The sequence below is a fragment of the Colossoma macropomum genome, unplaced genomic scaffold (genome assembly GCF_904425465.1).
Source record: "Colossoma macropomum unplaced genomic scaffold, Colossoma_macropomum, whole genome shotgun sequence".
NCBI classification, from domain to species: Eukaryota; Metazoa; Chordata; class Actinopteri; order Characiformes; family Serrasalmidae; genus Colossoma; species Colossoma macropomum.
The window spans coordinates 461,767-487,646 of NW_023496042.1; the positions used below are offsets into that span (position 1 = coordinate 461,767).

General features: G+C 37.6%; 1 protein-coding gene across 2 annotated transcripts in view; it reads right to left on the reverse strand.

The window, feature by feature from the left end:
* The window catches only part of LOC118804330 (receptor tyrosine-protein kinase erbB-4-like), a 269,625-nt gene that overhangs the window by 89,056 nt on the left and 154,689 nt on the right, over positions 1–25,880 (reverse strand). For both annotated transcript variants that reach the window (XM_036564816.1, XM_036564815.1), the window contains exon 3: positions 12,057–12,243. In XM_036564816.1, coding sequence (XP_036420709.1) covers positions 12,057–12,243 — 187 coding nt within the window. The remainder of the gene's footprint in view (positions 1–12,056; positions 12,244–25,880) is intronic.

Sequence of the window (25,880 nt, forward strand, 5' to 3'; positions counted from 1 at the left end):
TTAATTTGCAATGTTTGTCTTTGCTTTAAGTTTAATTAAACCAAAGGATACACCATCCTTAAAGGAGGTCTGGTCTTCTGTCACAAATGGAGGCATCAAGACAGGATGGATGGGAGCGTTATTGAGGTTATTCATGGACTAATATCTCCCATTCTCGTGTAAAGTAGATTGTAAATGGCTTACGGCACTGAAACACACTGGAGGTTACTGTTAAAGCTAGTACGGAGTCTCTCCAGGGGTGCTATGATGTGAAACTACTGTTCCCACACTTCCCAGCCCAGCTTCTAAATACGTTTGAAAATGTAATTTCCCCTGGTTAAATAAAGGTTAAGGAAAAGGTCTTATTCAAACACCTCATGTCTATCGTTTAATTATGCAGCATGAGAAAACACGTGTACTGAATGCTCCACTGTTAATCGCCAGAATTCCCTGCGATGAGGAGTTCTCTTACAATGTAGTTTAATTATTCATTGTTTTGTAGTTGTATGCTAATGGGGTGCTGCTGTAATTGGTTTGCACAGCGAGTACAGAGATCCTAAGGCACATTAGGAAAGAGTGTGTTCTGGGAAAATATACAAAAGGAAGCTCTGAGATATATATATATATATATATATATATATATATATATATATATATATATATATGTGTGTGTGTGATATATATATATATATATATATGTGTGTGTGTATATATATATATATATACACACACACACTATATATTCTAAACTGATTCAAATACAGATACAGGGTTACAAAGCCATTGCTAAGGCTCTGAGACTCCAGCGAACCACAGTGAGAGCCACTATACACACATGGAGAAAGCTTGGAACAGTGGAGAACCTTCCCAGGAGTGGCTGCCCTATTAAAATTCACAAGAACACACCAGTGACTATCGAGGAGGTTACAAAATAGCCCAGACGAAACATCTAAAGAACTGCAGGCCTCACTTGCCTCGGTTAAGGTCAGTGTACACGATTCCACAATAAGAAAGACACTGGGCAAAAATGGCATTCATGGAAGAGTTGCAAGGTGCAACTTTTTGCCAAAAAACATCTAGATGACCCCCCCAAGATTTTTGGGATAATATTCTGTGGATTGATGAGTCAAAGGCAGATTTTTTTTGGAAGATGTGGGTTCCGTTAAAATCTAGAGTAAAGCTAACGAAGCATTCTGTCACAGGAACATCATACCAACAGTGAAACGTGGTGGTGGTAGTGTGACGTCCGCCCTTGATATTTGTCTTATTTGGTATTTGTCGACTTGTCAAATTCTTTATTTATTTATTTAAACATAAATATATAATAAAACTTTAGTATATGGGAAACATTATAATGCCTTTGCAGTGTTCTTTTAAAGCCTTATCAAGTCAGTAGCTGCAACATATATATATATATATATATATATATATATATATTATCACAACTTTTACAGATATAGTTTGGTATTGACTAGAATATATTCTAGTATACTGATAATGATCAGTTTATTTTTATTTAAAGCTCTTTGATGATTTATCATTGTGTTACTCATAGAAATAAAAAAAAACAAGAACAATGTTGTATAACATACTAGTACTCATTGAAAATGCTGAATTCACTGTAGTTACTACTTAATAAATCTATCAGTTAATTAGCAGCTATTGGCATGACTAGGCTAAATAATGCATATTAATGTGTAAAATGATAACAATGATGTGCAAAAGCTTAAGATTTCCAACATACAAGTGAACGTGCATTGATGTTGCTTAATTCACTCTTATTACTGCTTTATAATCTGTAATAGGCAGTTAATTACCACCTACTGACTTGATAAGGCCTAATGAGAGCATTGCAGGGGCTTTATAATGTTCCCTTTATGTATGTAACAATACGTGGTGATATCTAGAGTTTTCTGAGTTCAAATGGTTCTTTTAATAATGTTCATTATGTAAAAGCACTCAAGGCTTTTTAAATAATGTAATGCCACTGTACAATAAAAAGCAGGAATATAAAATATTCTATGTCATTCAGTATATTTAATGTCATTTATCATTGTAATGCATCTACTGGTCACACAACAAAGCTATAGGTACCAGTGGTAAAGTATATGCCACTGTTGCCATAGAATTCATACACTATAAAAATGAACGTGGACAGAAGCTTTTAACTTCTAAAGTGTCACTCCATTAGCTGCTTCTATTAAAGACTCTAATAAGCTACATTAACTCCATCCTATTCAGTACTATAGAGCAGTAGATCGTTTATTTACAGAATAAATGCACGTGCATACAGTAGGTGGCATGAAGGTAATGCGCCAGTTTATTTCATAGGCACGTTCATGTCCTGTAATTGGAGAAAAGCAATGGAGAAGAACCTGGGTCCCTTTTTCCCTCGATATTGGCCTAATGTTCCGTGTACGTGTGTGCTTTGAGGGAAAAATGGTTCTCGTTCTGTTATTCACCCAATAGCTGGTTTATGGGGATGTTGCACGCATCATGGAATTCACTGGAACTCTTCAATCAAGCAGTGGCGGAGAGGAAGTCTCTCAGGTGCTTGCAGTACATAGCTGAAGAGAAGTTACACCAAGCATGCAATAGCCCCATAAATAAGTCGACTCTTCTGGGCCGCAGGTGTTGCTGCCTAGTCAGTCTTTACCCACATTCAAAATTCTTCAATTTACTCACTGTAGAAACAGATCTGGTGTTTAAACTAAGTAACCTGGTTGGCTTAAAACTTTAGATTTCATAGAACTTCGAATAATAGATTAAGAATGAACACAAATTGTACACACATTAAAAAATATGGTTCAGGCAATGGCTCTGTTTAGAACCATGAGTTCTGTTTAAACCCATTAATGCTTAAATGGTTCTTTGCATGGTGAATTGGTTCTCAGCTTGATGAAGAATGTGCCGTTCTATGTGGTTCTAAGTAGAAAGTTTCTGAAAATGCTTCTACATAGCACAAAAAGGGTTCTGCTATTGTTACGATGTCAAGCTTGTAAACGTGGAACGGCTTTATATAAAACTCTTGGTTCTAAATAGAACCATTGCCTTTACTAAAGAACCCTTGATGAATCTTTTTTAACCCTTTAATGTTCCAGGCTTATTACATACTAAGGCTTATAATTCAGTAACTACAGGGACTTCAATGCAAACTAATGGAGCTTTTCTTAGTTTATAGAAGTGTGTAATAAAGCAGGCCCATGGCTTGGTAAGGGGTTAAGTGTGTAGGAGGGGAAAATTGTATTAGAAAATAGATATTAAGAAAGTAACAAGAAGAGACTACCATATTTTTCAAAGTGCATTTATTTATATATCAAATATGAAACTTGAACATGTTTCCAAAGATGAGAGAATACAAGTGCTTAATAGATCACAAAACTAATTTGTTGGGCAGGAATGTTCACTTTATTCTTCCGCTACTGCCATGAATGAAGTAGTTTTAGCTACCTAGCATTGTATTATTGAGTGTTATCAGTGCACAATGACGATGTTACAACATCACAATGCAAAAATTTGTTAATAACTATACCAACACTCATATCTAGACTTTGATACTAATTCTGAAAAAGCCTTTTTCCAATATGTCTTTTTAAATTTCAAACTAATAGTGAGTGTGGCAAGAAGTAAGTGTGAGGTCCTGAATTGACCACAGCAGATTACAGACTAATCAAGAAGCACTATTATTAATAACATGCATATGGAATGTAATTTAGACAGCCCATCAGATTTTGGAACAAGGATGTTTATTGGCTCACAGATGCCTAGAACTGACTATTTGGGTAGTGTGATTTGGTACTGAGTGACATTTTTTGATACTCAGTAGTACTGAGGTACCATTAAGTACCATAAAGGATTGAATCAAAATAAAGCCATGAAAATTCATCTCGCTTTTTTAGGTATATAGGAAATAATTTTGATGAGAGTTGGGTATATGTGCTACATACTATACGCCCAACCATATCTAGACATCTTTTCTAATCAGTAAATTCAGATACTTTAATTGGCTCCCACACAGGCATTCAATTGCATACCCAGCTCATACAATCTCCATGGAAAAGCACTGCCAATAGCATGGGATGCTCTGGAGCAATACCAGGCATTAACTAGAGGGGTATAAGCCCCCCCCCATCATTGAAGTGTTCTCTGGAGTGATGAAGCTCCATCCAGTGACTTTTGGGATGGAGCATGTGATTCAAAAGTAGTCATCCAGCTTCAGTTCCTGACCTCACTAATGCTCTTGTTGCTGAATGCAATCAAATCCTCACAGCAATGTTCCAACATCTAGTGTAAAGAGCAGAGGCTGTTATTGCAGCAAAGTGGGACAAACTCCCTATTACTCTCCTTAATTTCAGAAGAAATACTGGATAAGCTGGTGTCTACAAACCTTTGGACATATACAGTAGCCTGTATGAACTTACATGGAACTACAGTGTTGGGTTAGGCAGGCAATGCTACAATAATAATGTGAACTGGCAAGTAGGCCTTGAAGACCAAGAGGACATGTCCATGTCAGTTCATCAATATGTATGCTTTGATCACCAAGCTGTCCTGATGGAGAGTGTAGGGCTTTCTATAAACTCTTATGGATAACACTTTACTGTAGAGTACAGTTCATAAGGCTACATGATGCCTACATAAGCTTGTCATGACAAATGATATAACCCTACATTAATGTTTATGAATGCCATTTCAATAGGTGTCATTTGCTATAAAGGTTACATTTGCCAATTTTGATCAAAGTTAGCTAAAGTACCTTCTATGACAGAAGCCGCCTATTGGAATGGCATTTATAGGGTTATATCAGTTGTCATGACAAGCTTATGTGGGTGTCATGTAGCCTTATGAACAAAAGTGTTACTCTTGTGTTGCTTCTGAGTTCTTCACTGGTTTTCTCAGTGTTCTAGCACCTGAGGACCCTTTGATCTCCTAGCTAATATTTCAGGATTGATGTGCTGATATAGAATATGATATCAAGGCATATATCCAAAAATAATTCTTTTTAACTGAATAATAAGTCTAGGCTTCAGGGGTTTAGGAGAAGAATCTGAGGACTCAGAATACTGCAAATCCTGTGTAAATCCTATGAAATCATGTCCTATGACTGATAACACAGCTTTAGGATATGTGTCCATTTATAGGTCTTAGGGAATAAGAGAGCTGTAGTAATGTTCAGTCCTTGCCAGTATAATGTTAAGTTGGAGGCTGCTGTGTTAGGTTGGTGTCGTATGGCCAGATATTCGTTTTTTTTGTGTAGTGTAAGCCAGGATTATGGAGAGTAAGCAAATTTTAGGCATATCTGTCCATGCTTTTTCAGATGGGAGGGAATACCTAGGGCTTAATTTATGCCGGAACAAAGCACATCAGTTTCCGGCACCTTCCAGACAGGAACCTGAATCTTGTTTACATATTTTTTATATATTTATGCGTGAATTTATTAATAATTGTTATTGGATGGAGCTCCATCACTCTAGAGAACCTTGAAGTAACTGAATTTACTAATTAAAAGAGGTGCCTGGATCCTTGTGGCCATACTGTTGGTGTTCTTTCACTACTGATAAGATTGCAAAAATCAAAAATCCTTCAAAGAGCTTGAAATGCTGAGCAAAATAACTGGCTCATGAAAATGACCTACCAGCTACTTATGCTTTAGCAGGAACTTTGGCACTTTGCTAAGTTGAAATTGAGAAGCCATCCTACAGTGGTATTTGAGAGGTCATTCATGGCTTGAGAATGTAATTAACATGCTTGTTAATTTGACCATCTAAGCATCGGTCCTTTTCTTAGGAGATTTGCTGCTACGATCGCCAGCAATGCCAATATAACAGATTTGGCAGTGTTCTCCTCCAAGCGTGTTGAGACGTCCAGTGATGTTGCATTGGTGACTGTTGCGAAATATGCTGCGACTTGGAGGAAGAATGTGTTAACCTTTAACCTGCATCCTTCCAGCTTGGTGGCATGATGAGAAGGGGAGACCTAGCTAGCGGTGAAATTGGAAATGACTAAATTGGGGAGAAAAATTGTGTAAAAACACAAAGAAAAGCCTACGATGCAATATGTTGGGGAAAACTACCACTGAGTTGTGTCTATTGCACCTTTTAAAGCATTCTGTAAATAGTCTTCAATACCATAAATTATGCTATTCCTAATCCTCTGAGGTCTGAGTTGTTCTTGATTAATTCTGTAAATCTTTTCAATTTTTTTTCGCAAACTTATTTTTGAAGTTTTCCCAAAAATATATAACCTTGTCCAGCACAAAGTTTCAGCACAAAAAAAACACTGATTTTATTAAAAAAAATGTAAAAGGAGGCTTCGAGGGAGCCCCGTGTTAAATACTTCTAAGAAATAAACTCAACAACAGGAAAATGAAATTCATTTATCGTAACTAGTGACATGTTTGGCTTTCTCTCCCATCAACCCTGTCGCCCATGGGCTTTCTGCTGGCTGTGAGTGGAGGGGGCGGCCTGTATCAAACTGCCTGCGGCTTTGTTTCTTTGGCCACTTCAGACGTGTAGGACCCCAGGCATCAAAACCTGCACAGTTCCACTTCTGAGAGTCGAGCACACATTTGGACATTTAGCCATTGAATTTTGTAATGGGTGCTGTGAAATATTGAACAAAAGATGTCCCCATTTTCTGAAATGAAAACGCTGTGCTTCCCAAAGCACAGGAGAAGCTCTTCAAGGTCCCTAAAGGAGGTGTACAGAAAGTTTTCAGAAGAAAAACTAAAGCCTGTCTCAGATACCAGTCAGAAACTTATCACTTGCAAGAGACATTTAGAAGGACTGAAAATGATCGAGAACCTTCAAGAGGCTGACTATAACTGTATCTCTGCTAGGTTCCACACTGTTTAAATGTTATCAAAAGGGATACGGGAAAAGTATAATGTTAAGACGTTAAGAAGAGCACTTTCTGTGGAAAAATCCAGACTAGGCCAGTGCATGTTGGTGGGCGATCTTAGCTTGTTTTAGATGGTCTAACCTGATCTTTCATGATCATTAGCAAGATTCTTGCTTGTTGACTGAAGTAATATTTGGAGCCCACTGGAGTACAAATTGCTTAAAATTCTTAATATCTATGTGGTATGATTTGATTCCTCTGCTAAAAAACGTGATTCTTCACATGATGCCACAAACATCACAAACAAGAAAAATGGAGAGGTCCATCTCGGTCAGATCCTGGTTTGTCCAAGAGCTGTATATGACCCAAAAGCCTGAGCTTAAGACAGAAATTCCAATTTTAGACATAACTAGCTGATTAAGACATTTAAAGCAAAAATATAGCCATTTTATTTGCAATCTAAAGTGACTAGTAGACAAAATAGTGATGAATGTAAAAAAAAAAATGATGTTTTCTTTGGGGACTATTTTGTGGCATAGTGCCCCGCAGGTATCTTTTTACCATTAATATGTCTAAAAGATATGTTTTGGGTCAACAGACTAATGTAAAACAATGCCTCAGGCATCGTACCACAGCTGTGAACAATTCTGATGTGGCAAGTTTCTCTAGAACAGAGCATTTCACATCAAACCACTCTGACTTTGTTTACTACGACAGCGTTTTAGGGCCACTGTAAATAAAAATAAAAATAGTAGCCTTCGAAAATAAAATCATACTATTTTGAGAAAAAAGTTGTAATATTTTGAGAAAAACAAGTTGTAATATTTCAAGAAAAAAGTCGTTCTATTTAGAGAAAAAAACAATATTTAGAGAAAAGAAGTCGTAGAATTACGACAAAGTGGCATTAATACCAGGAAATATTGTGGCCAAAGGCTTTGCAAGGGGAAGGCAGCACCTCCTCGTGTTAAATGAGGGGCGGTGAGTTGGTGGAGTTCTACTTTCATATCGATTCACCCATAAAGAAACACTCAGTCTCCCTGTTTCTCCTGCACATCAGCACCAGCCTGAGATTCGTATAAGAACCGGCTGAAACAGCTGAGCAGGAAACTGTTTATCTAGAATAAAGAGCCAGACGGACTCGGAGGAAACTGTCTGTCTGTGTTGTTGAAGGAGAATCTCAGGCAGGGTCGTCTACACGGCTATCGGGGCTACATCTCCCCCCATTCAAAGAGGGCATGAAGTCTCACAGACAGTGAGAATGGCAATCAAAATGATCCACAAGCAGACAGAAGTGAGTGGAACTCTGGCACCAGTGCAGCAACCGAGACCCCAACACGTTATGGCAGCCCCCCTACAGTTAGGCCACTTCATCTTCTATATTACGACTTTTTTTCTCGAAATATTGACTTTATTCTCGAAATATTGTGACTTTATTCTTGAAATATTACAACTTTATTCTAGAAAAAAATATGATTTTTTTCTCCAAATATTACAACTTTAATTTTGAAGTCTACTATTTTTATTTTTATTAACAGTGACCCTAAAATGCTGTCGTAGTTTACATCTCAATGAGTAAATTAGGCAGAAATTTGGTGGAAGAATTGGTGGAATTCCTGGTTAAACTGGTTAAGTTTAAGTAGTTGGTAGACCAGCTAAAACATTAAAACATACCCTATGTTGGTCAACCAACTAGCTCGAACTGGCCAAAATGTTTTCTCACCAGGGTCATTTCTGAATTTAGAAGTGTAATTAGCCATTTTACAAATGTAATCTGGTAGTTCAAGATTCAACAAACAGGTTTTAGTCTACAGCAATAGATCATTCAGCAATGGCCACAGATATTTAATGAATAGCAGAATGTTTTGTTTTTAATAATCCAGAATTGATGTATCTATCCTAACCATTTTACAGTAGCTATTTATGTGGCTTGGTTAATCAGATTTAACAATCAGAACTATTTCTTTTATTAACAACATTCTAATATTACTACATAATAAAAGTCTTAAAACTTTTTGAAGCTGTAAAATTACTCAACAGAATGAATAATCTAAGAGAAAATGTATTCCACCTGCACATCATCTGAAAATAGAGACCTTCCACTGACTGATATAGAGTTGTGGTTGGAAATGGAAGATAAGAGTAAAAGAACTGTCATCCATTTCAGTCATTCTGAATTGAGACAGGTAATGGACGATAAGGAAAGTCATCAGACCTGCCAGTAAAGGAGATGTGATTTGTTCAGGGTAAATGACCCCCACATTAGGCTGTACAAAGTTACTTTTTTCAGTGAATTGCTTTGCATCAACTTTTCTGGAAACATGCTGTGAATGCAAATGTGGCTCATGGGTATGGATGTGCGATTCCCCCTAAAAACAGAAGGGGTTCAAAAATGGCATGCACTGGGCCAACTGCAGGTGTGTTTTGGTGCATAGTGGTGCATCAGTGTAGCACTGCATTGGAGTTACTGACCACAATGTCTTATAAACAACTTTGCAATATCAGTACTTAAAAAATCACCATATTCAACACTGTGAAAACTATAAAAAGTTAGTATGATCTGTTACATGATGATACAGTTAGTTTGAAGAGTGGATGTCACTTTATTTAGAAAGCCCCCAATAGATTATCCACAGATGTTCAATTTATTAGGATTATTTCATTATACAGCTGGGATAGGCTCCAGCACCCCACTGCGACCCAGAAGGATAAGCGGTTTAGATGATGTATGTATATATGTATGTATTTCATTATTGTTTAGTGTTTCTGTTGAAAGTCAGCTGATTCTCAACAATGTAAGAATTAGGCCTAGGATTAGTACCAGGGATAGGCAGTGTTATCACTGCTTATTATGATTTATTAAAGTGTTTATGGCCTAACTAATAACCCACACTAGTCTTATTGTAACGTGGGACCCACAAGTACATAATATTAGTGCTGAGAACTCTATATAATGCATAAATTGAACCATATTGTTCTCATATTGTTGGCAATCATGAAAAAAAGTACTTTTTATTACCTTCCATTTATTCCATCTAACCCCAGAATAGCACCCACTTAGCTACACTATAATTTACAAAGCAAGTAGTTGGCAGCAGTTATATAAAAATAATAGCTGTAGCATGGTGAACATGTTTAAGTCAGGCTGACACTCTGATTTGGGTTATTCTGTAGAAAATTATGTTTGGACGACCTACAGCCTGATTTAATAAGACGATAAGGGCTCCTAATCAACTTGGGAGAGTACAATTAATTTCCCGTCGTCTGGCAATTTTCTACCAATAATGTCTAAAACAGTGATCACTGAGGTGTTCTGTTTGCATACATTATCACTTTGCCTCCCTCCTGCTTCATTAACTTCTAGAAAGAATAAAAAGTCTACAAAGGACAAATAAATCAAAAGACAGGATGAGTAACTGTACCAAATGGGAAATCCAAATTTGTGATTCCAAGAAAGGCTTCAGAGGGTTTTGAGCTGATAATGAAGACTACAGGTCAGGGTCATTTCTGAACATCTGGGGCTCAAAGCAACATCCTACAAGTGCAAACCCTGCCAACCTCAGCCATATCTTTACTATGCAAGTATGAAAAACAATTACTTCACTGATTTAGATCAGGGAAAAAGTGGAAATGCTCAGAGAAACATGATGAAGTAATAATTAACTATAGTAACATGCAAAAAATCTGAACCTTCCCAGTCAAACTACATGTTTTGTTTATAAGTGAAAATATGTGAACACATTCTCTACACGGAACTTCAATATGGCATTTTTCTGCAAACTTTGGTACACGAAGTCTACATATTTACTGAATTTGAACATATTGGAAAAATAAAACAAAAATATAAAATGGCCTCGGTCATAGGATGCCACCTGTGCCACCAAACAGTACATTAAATTTCTGCCCTGGTAAAGCTGCCCCAGTACACTGTAAGTGCTACTTTTGTGAAATAGTAATGTCTAAGAGCAACAACAGCTCAGCAATGAAGTGATAAACCATGCAAAAACTCACAGAGTAGAGTTGCAAGGTGACATCGCTCACTACAGAGTTCCAAACTGCCCCTGGAAGCAACACTAGTCCAAGAACTGTGCATCGGGAATTTCACGAAATGGGTTTCCATGGCCGAGCAGATGTACGTGAACCTAAGATCACTATGTGCAATGCCAAGCGTTGGCTGGAGTGGTAAAGCCCACCGCCACCAGACACTTTACTGTCTGGCACTCTCATGTATGTGGGGGGGCTGATATAGGTGTGATGGTCAGGTGTCCACATACTTTTGGCCATATGTTTTATGTTAAATTCAGCAAATAAGCACTAATTATGTATCAACATTTGCAAATGTGTGTTCCCTGTAGAGGATGAACCTTTGAATTTAGAAACCAAAAACAACTAAATAATCTACATAAGCTAAATATGTAAATAATGATTAACCCTCTACTATATGGATTAAGAGAACAATTTAAAAAATGATCCAATTTCACTTTTCTTGCATAGAATCGACATGAATATTGAATTCAAATTTTTTTTTTTTAAATAATAATGTGCACAGGGGTGCTTTTGGTGTATGTTGCCTTGAGGCAACATTGTGCGACAATGGGATGAAATGATATGGATCTGTGTTCCCTGAAGTGGTGAGACCTGGCTTGTGGCTGGCTAACTCCATTCCACTGTTGCACAATGTTGCTTCTAGGCAACAAACATATTTCTGCAAATTTGCATAACTAAAAAATAATACTGAATGTTAAAAACGAGGTTTAAAAGTGCCCACGAAGAGATAGTATGACCTAATACATGCTCTTTTACTGACTGCCCATTATTGTTAACCTGTCAGTGTCCTTAAATATGTATAAAGCTATTGTAAAAGGAAGAAAATGTTTGTTGGCCTAAGGGAACATTGTGCAATAGATGATTAAAATAAAAGTGGCTGAGTTATTCTTAGGTTATATAAGTGTACAGTAAACCTTTGGACATGTCAGTGGATCATAGCCACTTAAGGGGTTAAGTGACCTTTGCATTGTTATTGCTTTCTTGAAATTTTGGAAGAAAAGTGATAATGTGTCAATCGCTTATATAACTTTTCAAATGTTTCTCTTTTCTAAATAATTTACTGCCATCCTAAAGAACGTTTATGGCAAAGTCCATGTAATCCAAAGTTTCTCGGGGTTATCTAACAGCAATATTTGCACAACTACTTTAAAGGTTTCACACAGAGAGAGAGAGACAGAGGCAGAGAAACATACCAGTAAGGTTTTTGAGGCCGAGCTGCCGGAGGCCGAAGTAGCCGTCTCGCCTGTAGTTGAGGAAGATGGCCAGAGCATAGCGGCCTTCGTATAGTTTGGTGCCACGAATGATCCGCAGGTTCTCCAGAGGCAGATAGTCAAACTGGTTCAGAGCCACCAGAACATAACCCGTCACCTCCCGGATCGACTGCGGAAAAATTACACAAAAAAGAAAGATGTGGATTTGGAATTCAATTCAAACACACAATAACACTGAGCTTCAGTCTTAGCACACAGATTAAGATAAGGCAAAAGATGCCCAGCAGAGTTACCCTTCACTCAGTACTATGGTCATGAGAAAAATAGAGATGCTTTGCCATCCACCTCCTATCTTTTACTTCCACTCAGTGACCACTTTATAAGCTCTATTTAGCTTATCTTAACTATACACTGATCAGGCATAACATTATGACCACCTCCTTGTTTCTACATTGTCCATTTTATCAGCCCCACTTACTATATAGGTGCACTTTGTAGTTCTACAGTTACAGACTGTAGTCCATCTGTTTCTCTGCATACTTTGTTAGCCCCCTTTTTCCCTGTTCTTCAGTGGTCAGGACCCCCATGGACCCTCACAGAGCAGGTACTATTTGGGTGGTGGATCATTCTCAGCACTACCGTTGTTGTGCTGGTACGAGTGGATCAGACACAGCAGTGCTGCTGGAGTTTTTAAACACTATGTCCACTCACTGTCCACTCTATTAGACACTCCTACCTTGTCAGTCCACCTTGTAGATGTAAAGTCAGAGATGATAGCTCATCTGCTGCTGCACAGTTTGTGCTGGTCATCCTCTAGTCCTTCCTCTAGGACACTGTTGGCTGGATATTTTTGGTTGGTGGACTATTCTCAGTCCAGCAGTGACACTGAGGTGTTTAAATACTCCAGCAGCACTGCTGTGTCTGAGCAAAACGGAGAAAAAAATGTCTTGAAAAGTGTTTGTAGGAATCAATATCTAGCAGTCTGTAAAAGGCAGCAATAACCCCCCAGTGCAAAACAGTAAAAGACCCTTGCTCTTCAACTTATCGCTACCAAAGCTTGCATGTAAAAGCTATAAAAAGGCCAATAAAGGCAGGTGGAAGCTACCACTGATGCACATTCACTGGGTCACACCACAGTGGATTTCTGGCTGCTCTGAAAGGCTGCTGAATTTGCAAGACGTCTGGAAAGCAAGGTAGTGATTTGAAGAGCTGCAGGCGAATTTCATCTTTATGTCATTGTGTACAACAAAGTTTTCAGTTCACGCTGCACTGGTACCTGTAGATGATCCACCTATAGCTATGCAGGAGACAAATATACCAAGGCCTTACCTTAGCTGTATGACCAATAGCGCACAACCATTTTTTGTTTATTTATTTATTTTTATTTTGTATTTTTTTTTTCAAAATTACAGTTCCTCTTCAAAATCGACGGTATGTGTCTACTGTTGATGGAATTATTGATCATTCCACTCCTGTATTCTCCAAACATTATGTGCTGAATTACTGCCAAAGGTTGTCAAACATTCTACATTTCACTCAAATGAACAAATTCACAATGTTAAATTGTTATGAAGACAATTTGCCTTGAAAAACTTTGTATTAGAAAAGAACGCAAAATAGAGGAATTCAAAATAGTCTCAGACCATTAGATCCCACTGAAAACGTTGATGCATTGGTCACTTTATTAGGCACGTCTACCTCGTGCCTACATCCATTGTCCATTTTATCAGGTTCTCATAGAATACAGATTTTATTCCATCTGTCCTTTTGCATAATTTACCCTCTTTATGTTGCTCATCAAGGGTCAAGACCCACAAAGTGCCACTGAGCAGGTACCATTTGGGTGATGAAGAATTTTCAGCACTGCAGAACAATCTGTAACTGCAAAGCTATTAAAGTGAACCCATCTAGTAAGTGGACCTGTTGAAATGGACAAAGCGAAACACAGGTGTAGATGCAAGGTGTATTTAATAAAGTTGCCAAAGAGTGTAGATATAAATAGAGCTACCTGGGTCAACTTCATGTAACACATTAATTAAACCACATTGTCTCCACATTGTTGGCACTCATGAAAGAAGTCCACCATCTCCTAAAGTTGAACAGAAGTTCCAGGCAATAATTACTGTTGAATTTTATGTCCTACTATAGTTGACAATAGGCAGAAACTACAATTCCCTACATCCTCTTCTGACACCATGCACAATGCATGGGGAAATTAGAATGCTGGAGTGTGTAATTACTAAAATTATACCTTGCAGTTTCTCAGCTTATTAAGTAAGAAGTGGTGTGGTGTCAAATCGCATGCATTCTACAAAAATAACCTCATGTTTTGTCTGCATAACAATACAAAAGTAATTGATAGGTGGCGTTTCTACAAAGGCTTAGACTCTTCAGGCTAATAATGGGCCTGAGAGGCAAGAGCACTGAAGAAAAGTTCCTCTACCTGTCAACTCTGAACGAAGGTGAGAGCAGTTGACCAAAATTATTGACCAGAAAAGTACATGTATTTTAAATGTTAAATCCTAGAAGTTGCAGTTAGTGCTGCTGAGAACAAAAGCAGTCTCTAATTTGATATCAATTTATCAATTTCTCATTCGTAACTAATTACAACATTCATAGCTAATTAGCTAATTTAAAAAATTGCAAGTAGAAAAGAAAATATTTCATTATAATTTGTATTTTGAAAGTTTGCCCTGTGGTAGTTGTTTGTTGAAACTCAAACAAATGTAAAAAGTTGAGAAATGCAAACTCAAACTAGTCAATACAGAAAGCAAAGTGAATGTAAAAGCTATTCATTTTTCATTGTTAGTTAAATAGTTATAACTTTTTTATTACCAATTTATAACTATGTAATTAAGTGTGAGTTTGTAACTACATTTAAATGCCATGTTGAAATGTCAGTAATAACTCGACTGTGGATGTTTAAAGAAGTCTTACTTAAAGAAATAGAAAGCACAATGTTTTTAATCTGTTTGGCTCAAGAAATACAACCCCAAATTCAAAATGGGCTGATATTAAAAAAAGAAAAAACAGTAAAATTTGTCAGTTTTGACATTTGATATGTTGTCTTTGTAGCATTGTAATTTAAATATATGGTTTCTATGATTAGCATATCATTGCATTCTATTTTTATTTACATTCTGCACAGCGTCCCAACTTTTTTGGAAATGGAGTTGTAATATAAACTATTTCTCATTCGTAGCTAATTAAAACAAGCATAGAAAATTATGTGGAACGTGCATATGCAATACTTTCCATACATACTGCATTTGTTTTTGCAAGCAAAAGAGGAAATATTTTATTAGGATTTAAATTTTGAAAGTTGGCCATGTAGTTGTTGTTTGTTGAAACTGACACAAATGGAAAAAGTTGAGAAATGCAAACTTGAACTACCCAGTAGAGAATGCAAAGCAAATGTAAATGCAATTCATTTTTCATGGTTAGTTAAATAGTTATAACTTTTTTATTATCAAGTTATAACTATGTAATTAAATATGTGAGTTTGTAATTACATTTAAATGCCATGTCAAAATGACAGTAATAACCTGACTGTGGATGTTTAAAGAAGTCTTACTCCTTAAAAAATAGAAAGCATAATGTTTTTAATCTGTTTGGCTTCAGAAATATATCCCTTTGTCCCCTGTATTAGAAAACACCAACTATCTGCAAGTTATTTGCATATCCCCACCTCAAATAGAGGCATACAACTTCCAGAAAATGCTCAATGTTTTGCTAGCAAGGTCAGAATATTACTAAAAAAGGCTAACTGTGGCACCAGCTACCAAAAATCAGCAGAAATAAGAGGCTGCCCTTCATTTACAACAGTAATATAGCAGTCAGTGTCAGCCTTTATGCTGTGAGTTCTCCCAGCCAGTCAGATGTCTAATGAATATGTATAACTGCATGTCTAACATCCTCTAAAAACAGCATGTGCAATACAAGCAGACAAATAACTTGAATACATAAGAGCATTTTGTTTTGAATGAAAAATTAGAAATGTTGAACAGACCACAAGAACAGATTAAATTTAATTACTGCATAACAAATGAAAGGACTTTAAAGTCACTTCAGTGAATTAAATGGCTGAGCTTTGCAAAGCAAGGCACGTACAAGTGGGAACCAAACAATGACCCAATAGAAATGACAACAGGTATTAGGATGACAATACGAAACAAAAACACTGACACTCAATAGCAGAGACTAGTAATAATGCAGCGACTGACTGAAGCTCAAGAGGAAATAATGAGAGCAAAAGATAAAAATGTAAAAGGAACAGCAAAATTAGCATAATTAGGCTAAACAACAGAAGAAGAGAGACTGACAGAAAAGTTAAGACGTTTACTTAAAAAATAATAAAACTGTTATGGGACGGAAGAGAGGCGGACCCAAGTGCAGAGAGGAAAGTCCGTGAGAAAGGGTCTTAAATGAATTGAATCAAGTGAATTGAGTGCTTGTGGCTCAGAGACAGGCTCAAACCGCCGATGTACTGATTGGTGGTCCAAGGAGTTAAATGGCGGGAAAAGGCCAAGAAAGGTGACGCTGAAAGCAGTGTGCTCAAACAAAGGCTGAGATAGAAAAGTAAAAATAAAAGATAATGAGACAACAAAAGACACTTCCTCTGTGATTATGAGAGGAAGATCAGCGTCATGTTTCACCTGTTACTTTTGTTTGGCTTGGAGCCATTCCTTGTTTAAGCCTTCTTTTTGGGCTTTTAAGTAGATTTGGGGGAATTTTTTCTCTTTTGTTTTTTCCAGCCTTCTTTTCAGATGCCAGGTTGGGCCTAAGCAGCCCGAGGGCTTCTGGGAATTGGAGTTCTGCTCTGCTGGCGGCCGGCGGCACAGGCTGGGCCTTTACAAAAATACATTGCTTCAGCTCAGTAAAGGATTGTTAATGAGATTTGCTGGATGAGGAATGTGGATGCAGGTAAAGCACTAAAATGTGCAGAGCAGTGGGCAGTCCAGGACCAGGGTTGGGAGCCACTGAGTTAAGGGACATCATCATAATGTCCGAAACTGGCCTGAGCTTAAGAAGTTTCTTTTTGAAACTGACCCGAATTGGCCCATCATCACCTGCGCTCACATTTTTTAAGGACAGCGCCAGTGGAACTACCAAGTAGTGAATATAATAGCCATCATCAGAATATGGATAAATAAAGAAAATACATAAGTTATTGTTGTACCGAAATGAAAATTCATTGCAGAAACTAAAATTCAAGAAATGCCTGGCCAAAAAACACAAATGGAACATTTTTTTAAAATGAATTTGCCATTTTATTTATGCTTTTGAATTTATATACTAAACACAAAAAACTATCACTGCTTTACTTATCAAGAAAATCTGCTTTCAATGGCATCAAGTGAAACTGATAAAATTAAGAAACATAAATAAATAAATACAATTATTTACTAAAGTGACTTACTAAAATCTTTACAACATGGAAGCTACAGTATGTGCCATGAGATCCAATGTTCTCGAACAGTTGGTCATTCAAGGCAATGAACTGCAACATTTTTAGGCCCCAAACATTTGCCACGTATTTAGGTGGTGGAGCATTTGCAGCACCGTAGTACAATCTGTGACTGTAGAGCCTTAAATTGCATCTGTACACATGGTAAATATGCAGATTCAAGGTAGGTGACCTTAATAAAGTTGCCAAAGAGTGCAGCTTGAAATAGAGCTAGATATGTCAACATATCACTGCTGTCGGAGGAAAACCTTATATCTCCATTTTTGTTTTTTGACATAATTTGAAAATGTCTGGTGCCCTTGTGTAAATTCCATGAAGAATGGACCAAAAGAAATGGCCCAAAATGACTTGGAAAAAAGTCTGGTTCCATTGACTTACATTAAAAGTACAGTAGATTTTTTTTCTTTTTCCCTGTAAAGTTAGTATTTTGGAGATACAAGGTTTTCTTCCGACAACATCGATATATTAACACATTTATTGAGCAACAATGTCCAAGCCTGTCAAAACCCCACGTGGCCAGTTGAGTCCTGACAGGTTTCTGTTGTGAATACTTAAACATGCACAAACACACTTTCATCAACTCAGCCTCTGGCAGTGACACTGAGGGTTACACTCTCCCATTGTACTTCTTGAAAAAGAGCTTCCCTTTGGACACATTTGGCTCAAACTGCAGCAATTAGCAACAGTGCCACACAAAAACAGCTACGATCTAAACGCTCTTCCAAATCCTGCGCCTCATCATGTCCTGAGGCTGGCGCTCCCTTTTCTAAACAGCGTTTGTAAACTAAATATTATTGCTTGACTAGGCAGGAGAAATTTTCTCTAGAGCAATGTCAGAAAAGGGTTATTCCTCTGTATCATTATGTGGCTGATCTTGGAAAAACAAACATTTGTGAACGGCACTATAATGTCAAAAGGCATAAATACAAAAGACTGTGAAATACATACATTCAAGGCATTCTTACACAATGACTAGACATACGTTCATTTTAAATTCAGACTCTACTCTTACTGATCACTTTATTAGACACCACTACCTTGTCCACCCACTGTCCACTGAATCACCTACCAAGTGCTTCCACTTACTGGCCACTTTATTAGAAACATCTGCCTTGTACTTCCACTCACTGGCCACTTTTATAGAAACATCTACCTTGTACTTCCACTCACTGGCCACTTTATTAGAAACACCCAACTTGTACTTCCACTAACTGGCCACTTTATTAGAAACATCTACTTTGTACTTCCACTCACTGGCCGCTTTATTACGAACACCTACCTTGTGTTTACACTCAGTGGCCACTTGACTATAACATTTTTGAAAAGGGTTCTATATAGTACCAAAAGTGTTCTTCTATTGTGAGTATGTCAAGCTTGTAATAATAATAAATACATAACTCTTTTTGGTGCTATATATTTTGATATTTTGCTTTAATCATGAAAAGGGTTCTTTGAGTGTTCATGGTTCTATATAGAATCATTCTCTTTACTAAAGAACCCATTGAAGAACCATCTTTTTCAAGTATATATCTCTACCTTGTAGCTCTACTATATTGGTGAACAATTGCACTCTGTAGCCCATCTGTTGCTGCACAATTGATCAGCCTCCTCTGTCTCTTTCATCACTGGTCAGTTTCTGGTCACTGTTGACCAATTATTATTTGGGTGGTGGATCATGGGTATAGAAATATTACAGCATGTCCAAAATGTTGTTGCTAGAATTCTTACATGAGCTAATATATCTCCTAACCTTGAATCTCTGCACTTGATACCTGAATTCTTTAGAACCTGACTTTACTTTTACAATCAATAGGATGTGGACATAAAATAACAAACCAATAATAAGATCTAATTTACCTGTATACTATCGGATGAAAATACACTGTACAGGTGCATTTTTGTTCATCAAGGTACAAACAATGTTAAAGTACCTTTAAAGGTACAACAGTACCTTTGAGGTTTGTCTTGAGGACAAACTGAGTCCCTTACAAAAATATTAATGGTCAAAATATTCACTTTCCCAAAGTTGCATTTTTTTTTTCTTTTCATTACCAATGTTAAAAATATAAAAATAGAAATAGAACAATAAAATATGAATGCTGGAGTAAGAAAGGGTGTATGGAGTCAGTGTAACTCACAATTATGGCACAATTATGTTCCCTAACTAAAGCTAATGTAGACATACCCTTGATGGTACCACTCCAGTGCATAAGGGCCCCCCCTCTACCCCATTCATCCTTGTTCAGTTTCTGACCACAGGGATACTGTTGACCTGTCATTATTTGGAGAGAGGATCATCCCACTACCTATCTTTCTGAGAGTGTACCTTACTGTACCTTTTTGTCCTTAGCTTGCCAGTTATTCAACATCAATTGATATTCATAAAACAAATTATTTTCATTTTCTACTGCCTGCAATCAAATCTTTTCCACAACCACAGCAAATTTGGAGAGATGGCCAAAAAACAAAGCACTCCATAGATTTTATATTTTTCTTTCACAACTGCACTTTCATACTAGCCCAATTTGGCAGATAAACGGTGAAGCTGGCTGATGCAAGTGTTATAAATAATAATGTTCAGTTAATAGATAGGCGAAGAGTCCATTGTGGGACAAAATGGTGAATAAAAATTATGCTGTAACAAATGACAAAAATGAAGTGTTACTAGTTACCAAGGGATTTGCACAGAATTATCACTAATGCATTTGTCATATTTTGTCATTTTGAAACATTTTTCCTATTTCTAGGGGCTACCCTGCTTTATAATATGTGCTGTAAAAAGGCAAGGCAATTTAAGGCAATTCATCCTACTGGTGAGACAAATGTAAACCATAGACAAGAAAATTTGCATGGCAAACATGAATAAAAAATTCTGTCTTATCAGTCAAAATTCAGGAGAAACATATTTAGATTTTTTTTCTGTAAACTACAATGGAAAAAGAATTAGATCAAATAAGAATGTCAGCCATTGTCTTGTACTGTGTTTTCCTATATTCCATACACCATCATGACCCTTTCCTGCACCTTGTTCTGCATTCTCACTGGGAGCTCCTTCTTCTTTACCTTTGCTAAAAATTCTCTAGAGAGAGTAAGTCTAGTTGATGTCAGTGTAGTCAGCTATAAAGGATGTGCTCTCATTCAAACATATGTCAAATGTAACATAAGTATTCACGAGGGATATATACTTCTATGCACCTGCAACAGATCCCTGAGAGCATGAAGAGGAACCACTGACAGGAGCCAAGACTCAAAAAATCCCTGAGAGCATGAGGAGGAACCACTGACAGGAGCCAAGACTCAAAAATCCCTGAGAGCATGAGGAGGAACCACTGACAGGAGCCAAGACTCAAAAAATCCCTGAGAGCATGAGGAGGAACCACTGACAGGAGCCAAGACTCAAAAAATCCCTGAGAGCATGAGGAGGAACCACTGACAGGAGCCAAGACTCAAAAAATCCCTGAGAGCATGAGGAGGAACCACTGACAGGAGCCAAGACTCAAAAATCCCTGAGAGCATGAAGAGGAACCACTGACAGGAGCCAAGACTCAAAAATCCCTGAGAGCATGAGGAGGAACCACTGACAGGAACCAAGACTCAAAAATCCCTGAGAGCATGAGGAGGAACCACTGACAGGAGCCAAGACTCACAGAAACACTGAGAAGAAAGAGACGCAAAAGGGGAACCAAGCCTTGTCTGGCCTATTTTGGACAATATATTTAAAATACAAGTAGTACACAAGGAAGGTCAAACAGAGGCAGGACAGATCCAGGAGATAGACCAGTGACCGATGTTAAAGTCTGTCAGATCTACATATTGTGTGAAACACTCACAAAGTGTTAGATCTGAGTACAGTGATACAAAACATTTGTTCATGCAAGACCTGCCAATCATGAAGGTCACTACAGAGGTTCTAGATTAGAGTGTTCCAAAATCAAGTTTAATCTTTTACCATCTTATTCATCACTGAGTGCTGTTATTGTATCCCAAAAATCTGGAGAAACTTCAAAAAGACTAATGCATTGTTTTCACATTGACCTCATGGACCTCAGTGCCAGCAACACGAGGGACTCGGTGCATCACAGTTTAAGGTAACTAAAAAAGGATGGAAGAATAAAGTTGGGAGAAAACTTGCAGGGCAAAGTCCATTAAAGGTGGGAAACAGGCTTGAAGAAAGCTGACTGTAAAATTTAAACCTGACCTAAGTTGAAAGGCTTGGTGAGAATAGTCAGATCCTGTCTGGTCTGGATAACAATTTCAAGCTCTGTTGGAGATGCATGGAGACTCTACGATGGTAGACTAGTTTTACCTTGACTCACCTTACTTTGCACAGCATGTAAGTAAAGTTCTCAACATGAGAGGAAAGAAGCTCAGGGAACAATTTGCCACAGTGCATAATGTATAAGGTTAAACCAGAGAGACGGTAGGAGAAGTCAAAGGCAGTGCGCATTCTACAGTATCTCCCACTTCTGAGGTTAGCCAGCAAATGTTTTATCGTCTGTATCATTTCTGAGCGCATGTGGGCACAGCGAAGCCCGTGAGGGAGGGGGGCAGGGACCCCGTCTGCATTCCAATCACAGGGAAAACAATATAAATGTCATTGTCGCTGTTTAACGCAATCTGTTTGTTCCACCCCATGTGGCAAGCGGCACGACGCCGCGCATATTTGCCTGAAACCAGCTGTCACGGAGAGATATTAAAAATCCACAGAGGAAAACGATTTGAAGAGGCTCATAAATTAAGCACTGTTGAATACTTGGTTTTAATGTCAGCTTGCGTTAGACGAGAAAAGTTTGGGCCACTACACAAAACGCCATGACTTTACCCAGGGACCAGCAGACAAAGTTGTGATGGCCGCTGTGACCTGACCACTCGGGGAGCTCTCACGAACAATACTGGTCACTAGGTAGTCAGGAGAAAACACCGCAGCACACGGGTGCATGGGCACAAGAGACCAACAGCGGCAAGCGAGGGACAATGGGGAGATTTAGAGGTCAGAGACAATAGATTCCATTCAACAAAGACGACAGTTGCAATTCAATACGTTGGTCTCCTAGAGAGTTTACATGAATATATTATAGTGTGCTAACAGCTCCAAAGCTGCTCAGAGAGATGTTCTACAACTGATTTGGCCGAATAAAACTAGGCATCCACCTATTTCTTGAGCATCTATTTCCTCATTACTACTTCATTAAGGAATAACTAGGGTGAAAGTGCTTTTTATTCATTTTCTTTTTTTTACATTAATTTTAATATTAATACCCATTATGTAATCATCTTTTGCATAACACTCTGAGTGTCCATTACCATGTCCTTATTAAGCCTCATAAGGCCAACAGCTGGTAATATACTTATCAAGCCAACATGTGCTTAAGATAAAAAAAAGTCTGCCAATTATTATGTAATTACATTGTAACTACAGTGAAATAAGCCTTTTTCATAACACTTTTTGTATTTAATACATAAACGTACACAGCGATTACATTAGCACTGGGTCTAGACTGTTTACTTTCTTTTGATTCCTATCAACACTTCAATAATTCATGTGCATCCTAGGTGTCGAGTCAATACCTAACCTGTTAGATTGAATTTTATCAGCTCATCTTAGCAAAGCACCACCTGGACGTCTTCATGTCAATAAGTTTGCTTAGTTACTACATAATATATTAGTAGTAAGCATCAAGTTAATAACCATGTACTACGGGGTTTAATAAGAGAATTACAAGAGCATTATTACCCCCTCAACCTCCAACTCCACACAGAAGTGTTACCTTCTTTTCACTCAAAGTGTACAACACAATATTTTTCTCCGACCTGTAACATCTACACTAGTGGTCAATCCTGCCCAGTCATTTTAGTCAATGGTACATTTTCAGTTACAGCATGTGTGTGGTGTCATTCATTCCAATTGAATGCTCAATGTGTTCTATCTCTCTTATTTCCTCTGAATAATTCATTTCACCTTTGAAACCCTTCCAAAGTGCTGTTAAGTTATAATGAGACATGTACCGCAGTCAAAGTGGGAAGAGATTGTGGTTATAAAGGCAGCAGAAAACAGCTAAAGAGGAACTGAAAACATTTGTTATACAAATATCCAAAAAATTATACCAATGTAGATGCTTTAGACACACTGGGCCCCTTGCTAAAGTGAACCACTCCAACATAGAAACAAATCTGAAACACCTCATATACCTCAAAAATTCTCACTGAGCAAAATACGCCCTAGTGCTTAACTAGTTGGGTATAACTCAGTGGTGGCAGTCACACTGGGACCCATGGCACGAGGAGTCTCAGGACAACCTCATATAGATTCTGGACATGTGGGAAGTGGAATAAGGTTTTACGGTGTGGGGCTGTCATGATCATGACATGTTAGCCGACTGTCAACTGTCAATTAATTGAGATTAACGTTTAATGTTAAAAGTAAAGAACTTTGAATGAGTGCCTTTACTGCTTTCCTTTTATTTGCCTCAACCCAATACAACACGACTGGAAAATGACTGCAGTCAGCTTAAATAATTGCGATCATCTCAAATAATGTATGTAAATAATTATGTAAGAATTGCGACAGACCTAGTGATGAGTCTAAATTCGTAGTTTGGGATTACTTGGATCACGAGAAGCAGAGAATGCAACCAACTTCTAAGACTGAACTTTGGAGATGTGGAAAAATATCCCTGCAGATTTTTTTTGAAACTGAAAGTCTTCTGAAATGAACTGAAGGTAAAGTGTGGAGATATGAACCCCTTAAAATCCCAGGCTTATTACATAACTAAGGCTTATTATTCAGTAACTACAGGGACTTCAATGCAAACTATTGGAGCTGTTCTCACGTCGTAGAAAACTTTGGGCCTGCCGGCAGAACCATGGCTTGGTAAGAGGTTAAATACTGAAATATATGATATTACATTTAATTCTCGAGGCTTTTTAGACATTTTCTGTTATGTACATGATTTCTCTTTTTTATCTTGACACTGAAAAATAATACATTTTACTACACATTTTGGATGGGTTTTTTGTTTTTAAAAATAAGGGTGGTAACACTTTCTATGAATGTCATGTTTGTAAGCACCTATAAACACATTCATAACAAAAGCTCAGAAAATTGTATTTGTCCACTCTAAATAAAGTAAGACATACTGTACTAAAGCCTCCTCCAGTGTTAAGAGTGAAGTATTTACTGAAGGATTTACTGAAACACTAAAACATACACAATAAAGCACTTTACAGGCTTCAAATGTCAATTTTAAACTAGTGCTGCCATCAGTGCTTTACCCAATGTGGGAAAGTCAATGTACACCACCGTTAGCTTGGCACTACAGTCTGCACACTGCATATCCAATAGAATGCTAGCAGAAATTAGCATTACTGTACTGTAGTGTAATGATGTTACAGAGTGAAGGGTTCTAGCTCTTGACGTTAGAACCAGTGAGGGAACAAATTACAATGACAGCACTTTTCTATCTCACCACTCCCTCTCCAGGCCTTCACTCCACAGTGACCTCACACTCAGTGTGATGTCAGAGGGGGCTCAGGGGAGGGGCTGATGGGTACTTGGTTTGCTGTGATGTAATGTGACATTTAAAGTGAGAGCGCTGGGTAAGAAAAGCACATTGTACCAGTAATTCTAGGCTGGACGGCCTGTTTGGAGCATCTTAATGTTCAGGACTGAAGTCCTGAAGATGCAGCCCTAACAGCACCAGAGGTGAGAAATAACTAATACTGGAAATCTCAGGGCGTAAATAAACTTTATATATGTCTTTAAGCTCTCCAACCTGGGACCGACTTCTTTGGCTCTGACAGTATAAACATGTTATTAACACTACTCATAATGCGTTTTATTACCAATTCATTATGTATAATAAACATGGCTATAAAGTGTAATTTAGTGTAATTAATTTTTATAAATATTTATAACCATGTTTATAATGCCTTATGAATGCATTATAATGTTATAAATATGTTTATAGATGCTTATAAACATGACGTTCATAGAAAGTTTTACCATAAAGGTGATCACTGACTTACTGTATATAACCTTCTTATAATTTTATCAAGCTCAAAATCGAAAATAGCTAATCACTCATATAGTCACACTGTACTGATTGCATAACCAGACAAGAGCCAGATAACACATTACCTCAACTACTTCTAAATAGCAGCATGTATAATATAACTTGATGCATAATGTATGATCTTTATAAACAGCATTTCTGCTGAAATTCCAAACCAAGAGAGGATTTAGAAAAAGCGTATCACGTAAGAAGCAGCTGGGCTTATTTAAATGCTAAATATACATACTTCTTAATATTTCATGAGAATTCAGCTGCAACGAGTTCAGC